The 6216-nt window shown below is 27.0% G+C and overlaps 1 protein-coding gene across 1 annotated transcript; it reads right to left on the bottom strand.

Moving 5' to 3' along the window:
* Positions 1 to 115: 115 nt before the first annotated feature.
* LOC108694823 lies at positions 116 to 3855 on the bottom strand. Its single transcript, XM_018204496.1, has 3 exons — positions 3827 to 3855; positions 1109 to 3448; positions 116 to 866 (listed from the first exon to the last, which is right to left on the bottom strand). The coding sequence occupies exons 1-3, from the start codon at positions 3852 to 3854 to the stop codon at positions 640 to 642; spliced, it is 2595 nt and encodes an 864-aa protein (XP_018059985.1). The 5' UTR covers position 3855; the 3' UTR covers positions 116 to 639.
* Positions 3856 to 6216: the final 2361 nt, after the last annotated feature.

Below are 6216 nucleotides of genomic sequence, written 5' to 3'. Positions count from 1 at the left end.
AATAATTAATAAAGCAATTTTTACTTTATTTAAAACATTACTTGTAGAAGTAAATACAACATCAATTTTAAAATTGATTTTAAAATGGAAAAAATATGAAAGAGAGATTGTGCACTTTTAGTATAATCAAGAACTTATTTTAAACATATGTGAGCCTGACCTACTTTTTCAATTCTATAATCACCAAACGACCAATTACAATCGTCATTCGGTCAACGCATGGAGGCGTTATCGCATTAACGCAACTACATATAAATCATAAGAAATTAGCATGAATAAGTTCAAGGCAATGCATACGAGCAATGCATTAATTATTTTATAGCATGCTTTTGTCAAATATTTAATAGAGATTTTACGAACAAATTTCGTGAGCACATTGCGTATTAAGTATGCAACGCATTGCGATAGAAACAATTGAATTGTGTTTTATATAAACGCCGTATATTCATATTAATTATAGCAACAGTAATTTTTGTAGTAATAATTTCTATGTGATAATTAGTACAAATAAATTTTATAATATTTTTAAAAATTATTTATTTATCATTTCTGTAAAGTATTGAATTAACAAAGAAACAGAGAGAAAGAAATACGTATATCATACAAAAAAAATAGGAGAAACTTGTACATTTTGTCAGTTTACTTTTCGTATACAATTCTCGAAGTATACGATTTGCGATGTTCTTCAGTTTCCATCGGAAATTCACTCGAAACGTAATCATCATCAAGTTTATTGTGAAGAAGATATCGTTCATGAAGTCTATCAATGCAGAGAGCAAGAATTTCCATTTTCTGGAAAAATTTTTTCAATTTTTCTAATAAGTCCACGTCATTATTATCTTCTTCTAACGTATTTGATATCTCATCTGTAATGTAATGTTATTTTAAATAAATTAATAACAGCAAAGATATATCTCAAATTACATTACATTAATTTATATTTATTATAAAAATGTCAAATAAAAAAATCAAATGTATTTCTTTTAATTACTGCCTCAAAAGATATATAAGAACTAATAACTATATAAAATAAAATATAATTTTTCTCAAAGCAATTTGACAAATAATATACTTTAAGTAATCTTTTTAAATGTAATAGTTGACATACCTTCTTGCCATGCTAAATCATCAATCATTCGTTTCTTTCGATGATAATAATCTTCCATAATGTATGGATAGTCGGGATTTTGTAAATATTCCGAGAATTTCCTTAAAGCATATTGTTCGTACCATGAATGTCGAGATATGAAACGCATATAACGAATAATACTACAAATCTCATTCCGGTAATTATTCTCATAAAAACTTTTTGGTAAATATTGCGCCATAATATTTGATATTTCATTTTTAAATAGAGAAGTTAGATTCTTTTCCAAATTATAAAAATGTTCCAAAATTTTCAAAAAAGTTTCACTATTATCAGAAACTGAATCTTGCTCTTTATTGATTTTCAATTGTTCTTGTTGATGTGTATCAAAAATATCAAAAAATAGATTTCGTTCTTTGTTCGAATCGTCGATATTGGAACTGAATTTAGAAATAGAGGAAGCTACTCTTGTGATGTGTTTTGCTCCTTCTTCGTTTAAATCGTAAAATGGAAAATTGTAAAATGTAAAATTTTCATCGCTATTTCCACTATCAGACGGATTTATAAATGCTACATCAAATAAATTCATTGACGCGTCATTTGCATTTGTAGTGCTTTCTTGTAACTCAATTAAATTGTTGATTATTTTAGATCTACTATCCTGCAATGTTGTAACTTGTTTATTAAAATTTTTAATAGAAATATTTTCAATCTTCAATTGCTCATTTGCATCTTCGTCACATTGGGTATGTAAAAAAGTATCAAAAATATCTCCAAAATCAGTGACTTTCGGAATATCAGTAGGAGGTATTTCAGAAGAAGTAAAATTCCATTCTTCATCAAACTTAATAGTGGGACATTTCACCTTGAGAATACCCATTTTAATTGTTATCTCGCACTGACTTTCTGGAATAACATCGTCGACATCTTCCTTATACGAATCCCAGAATAATGAACTTATTTCATCTGATTTTGATACATCTTTCCATTCAAGATCTACAAAACGAGGGGGCACATTAAACCATTGAAATTTATCAACATTTGATGTCGAGAATTCTACATTATCTTGCATTGTCGATTGCATTGATTCATCATATATCTTGTTTTCTATTATCTTTTCGATATCTTCCGAATGTTGCTCTCCTGTACTTTGCATGGTAATCACCGACATATCCAAATAATCTTGGTTTTCGAATGCAGATGTTGACATCAATATATCGCTATCATTTGTGTCACGTATATCTTCATTTTTTTTATCAACATTGTCACTTGACCTATTTTTGACTTGTTTCGAAATTTCTTCTTCTAATATAGGCTGAAAAATAAAAGAATCTTCGATTGAGTCTTTTATTGGTATATCAGAAGACTTGTGAAATGGATACGTAATAAAATCTATAAGTTCTAAACGTTTTGCTTGTTCATTGGGCTCATCAGATAAAGTACTGTCCTCATTATTATTATCTTGTACCGCATCTTTGATTAAATCGGAAAATTTCAAATCTCGCAAAGTTAAATCTGTATATCCGATTGCATTATCAACAGAATTTTCAAGATTTGAGGTCAGTGCAACATTAAATTCTAAACTTTCGGGATTGTTCGGTGCATCTAATGCATAATTTTCTTGACTTTTTAATATCAAATAATCAGCATCTTTAATGAAATCATTTATGTTTTTGAATTTTTCTAAATCATTAACTACTTTTATTTTACTTGTATCTCGCAGTTTCTGAAGAAATTGTATATAATAAAGAAAGTTGTTTTTTTTGTAAGTACTAATGTCTTCGTCAGTGAATTCAATCGAAGAAAATTTTTCTGATATCGAGTTTTTCATAAAGTTTTCATTGTGTACTAAATTTCCGGACAATAATGTCTCTAATAATCTATTTACATCATATATTTGTACTTGTATATTGTCATGTTGTACATTTTCAGAATTTTGAAAATTTGTTTGCATCATATTAGTTGCATCGGTTACAATTGCCTCGTTTTTCATTAAATTTTGGTCTTTCTTCTCAAATTCTGTGCCTTCTAAAAGATTATTTATCTTATCTATAATCTCAGACTTAACAAATATTGCTGGTATTTCTGCAATTGGACGTGACTCCTGTATTTCAGACAGTGATTCAGTTACTGATGGATATTTCTCTAGAGTGATATAAGTAGCTTCATTTTTTATTACTTTGGGAAGATAAATCTGTGAGATCATATAACAACCCCATCCGAAGAATAATATCACTTCTAATAACAATATCAGTTTGAGAAAAAGTATAAATCGCGTGCAACAGTTGGTTTTAAATATAATCCTCTTTATACATTTTTGCTTTCCCTGATACAATCCTTCTTCCAAAAGTTCTATATTATCTGTACAAATTTAAATTTATATTTATTTAGACATTTTATTTATAAAATAATTATGTTTATATTAATAAACATATTAATAAACATATTTATTTAAAGACTCGACTAAATGAAAAAATTAAGTATATTTATTTAAATTAAATAAGTATGTTATACGTAAAAATCCATATTGTAACTCAACAATTTTTCACATTACAATAAATATTTTGTATGTAAAAAGATTTGTATGTAAGAATAAAATAATAAAATGGTTAGAATAAAAATATATTATCGTATGAAGATCGTAAACTTTTAAACAATATTTTAATAAATTTTCAATAAAGTCTATAGTAATTATCACTCTTTTACATTTAACATAATGACGCGAATAATATTGCTCACTTTCACTAATGCTCCACTGCTGCTTCATGTTGAGCGAATAATCGTAAACTGAAAGTTTCTCAAAGAAATGACATCATTAAATGTTCAACGCAGAAATATCAACTAATCTTGACCTAGTAAAATAGCAGAAGGTCGAGATAAAAGCTGTCCCCTTCTACCTTTTTTTAGGTATGAGGAAAATGCTCATCAGGTCATCAATTATCTTTCTCGGGTCAACAAAACTGATGGCTACGTCTTGTTATCAACGGAAACTCACCTCACTAAAAAAAATATATAATATATAGTTGTACAATTTTAAAATAAATTTTCTATATAAAGGCTATGAAAAATTCAAAGAAAAATAGATTGAATCAATTGCATTTATGAAAATTGATTTTGCAAACCAAAAAATTGAAAACAATAAATTTTGTACAAATAATTAGTATCAAATTAATTGCGTATTGTATTTTTTGCTAATTTGTTGATTGCTATTGTCTAAAATTTATTATTAATTCAATTGAATTCAACAATTGCAGTTATTTTCATAATATATCATCACATTGTATAATACAGAGTAATTCCAGTATTTATATCGTATGGAGACGTCATAGAAATTAGAAAAATAGGTATGGTAATTTGCACACAACCACTCTATTATATACTTTTATGTTATATTACTGTATTATAATTTCAGTTTGTTTACTATTAATAAAATTACTGTTAGTTGAATAAATTTGTCAACGTAATAAGTAGCGCAATCATATATTGAAATATGAAATGATATGAAATAATATTTACATCGCATGGAGAGGTCATAGAATTTAGAAAAATAGAAGATGGGGGTAATTTGCAACCACTCTATTATGTACCTTTGTATTATATTATTGTATAATTTCAGTTTGTTTACTGTTAATGAAATTACTCTTATTATTATATAATTAAATAGATTTGTCAATGTAATAAATAGCGCAATCATAAATTATAAAATGATATATGATTGTGCTACTGTTGATGACTTTTCCACATAAAATTATTACTGTAAGAATTGCAAAAGATTTAATAATTATTTAATAAATATAAGTGTAGAGGGATAGTAAAGAATAGAGTATAGCAAAATATAAGTATTTAACTCTTATATTCTTTGCTTTAGCTTTGTATATGTAGTAACATATTTACATAAAGAAAATAGAAGATAAATCTGAAAATTTGTTTCTACATGTTTGCATTGATCATATAATTTTTTCCCTAGAACAGAAACAGAAAAAAATTTGAAAAGTAAAAATTGTTTGTATTATATATGTATATTGTGTATATAGATCTGATAAAAAAATAAGCGAATGATTCGGCAACGGAGTGTCCTAGCGGTTTGCACTACAATCGTATTTTATAATCTTCCGAGTAACTGACTTTTCTAAAATTGTTTACATCTCGTTCAGTTTCAGAGTTATTGCTATTTGCAACGTGTTTTAGTATTTGTGGCGATTTTCGCCTCAAATTGAATTTTTATTTTGGGAACTGATTTTAATTTTGGAAATAAGAAAAAGTCGCAGAACAAGATCTGAGACTAGGGAAGGACAAACATCTGATTTTTGATACAAAACTTACGAATTGATAAAGCTGAATGGATAGTCATTGTCATGATGAAGGAACCATGAGTTGTTCCGCTACAACTGTGGTTTTTTTTTGCGAATTTTTTCGCGCAATTTTTTCAAAACGCCATCATAATAGTGATAATTGATTGTTTGACCTTGAGGCAAAAATTGCAAAAATTCATTTTGAAGTTAAAATCGCCACGAACACTAAGACATCTTGCACTCAAATAGTAATAACTCTGAAATTAAATGAGATGTAAACAATTTTAAAAAAGCTAGTTACTTGGAAGATTATAACAATTGTAATGCTGCAAATCGCACGTCGCTAAGACGCTCCATTGCCGAGTAATTCAAAAAGTTCGCTTATTTTTTTATCAAACTTCGTACGTATACATATATTACATACATATGTAAAAAAATTTCACTTTTCGCATTTCCGCTCTAGAGAAAAAGTTACATAATTGATATCTAGTTTGTCAAGAATATGTGCATTATAAAAAATGAAAACAACTCTAGTTTGGATAAATTTAAAAAATTAAGAAATATGATTAAAATAAAAACAAATTGTATTTATATGCATGAAGCTGTAAAATATTTTCCGTAAGATTCTGCTTATTAATGTATTATATAGACATTGAGACGCTAGAGAAAAGAATTTCCCGTAATATCAAAGTAAAAGAGAGTAAAGAACAATATTGGAAAATAAAGGACAAAATTGAATTTTGAAGAAACAAATAAATCTAAAGAATAGCTATTTAAAATAAAAACTGGTCTTTATAATAAAAGACGTATGGAAGGTACTGTGTGTGTATATATATA

This window comes from Atta colombica, unplaced genomic scaffold (assembly GCF_001594045.1).
Source record: "Atta colombica isolate Treedump-2 unplaced genomic scaffold, Acol1.0 scaffold125, whole genome shotgun sequence".
Lineage (NCBI taxonomy): Eukaryota > Metazoa > Arthropoda > Insecta > Hymenoptera > Formicidae > Atta > Atta colombica.
The sequence above is the reverse complement of the archived record's forward strand: the minus strand, read 5'-3'. Positions and strand labels throughout refer to the sequence as shown.

Excerpts from the sequence above, each read along its gene's own strand:
- LOC108694823 (XM_018204496.1), bottom strand. The coding sequence starts at position 3,854 with ATGAAGCAGCAGTGGAGCATTAGTGAAA. Across the intron at positions 3,449-3,826 it reads GCAGTGGAGCATTAGTGAAA|ATAATATAGAACTTTTGGAA; the intron begins GTGAGCAATATT and ends AAATTTGTACAG. Across the intron at positions 867-1,108 it reads TGATTTAGCATGGCAAGAAG|ATGAGATATCAAATACGTTA; the intron begins GTATGTCAACTA and ends ATTACATTACAG.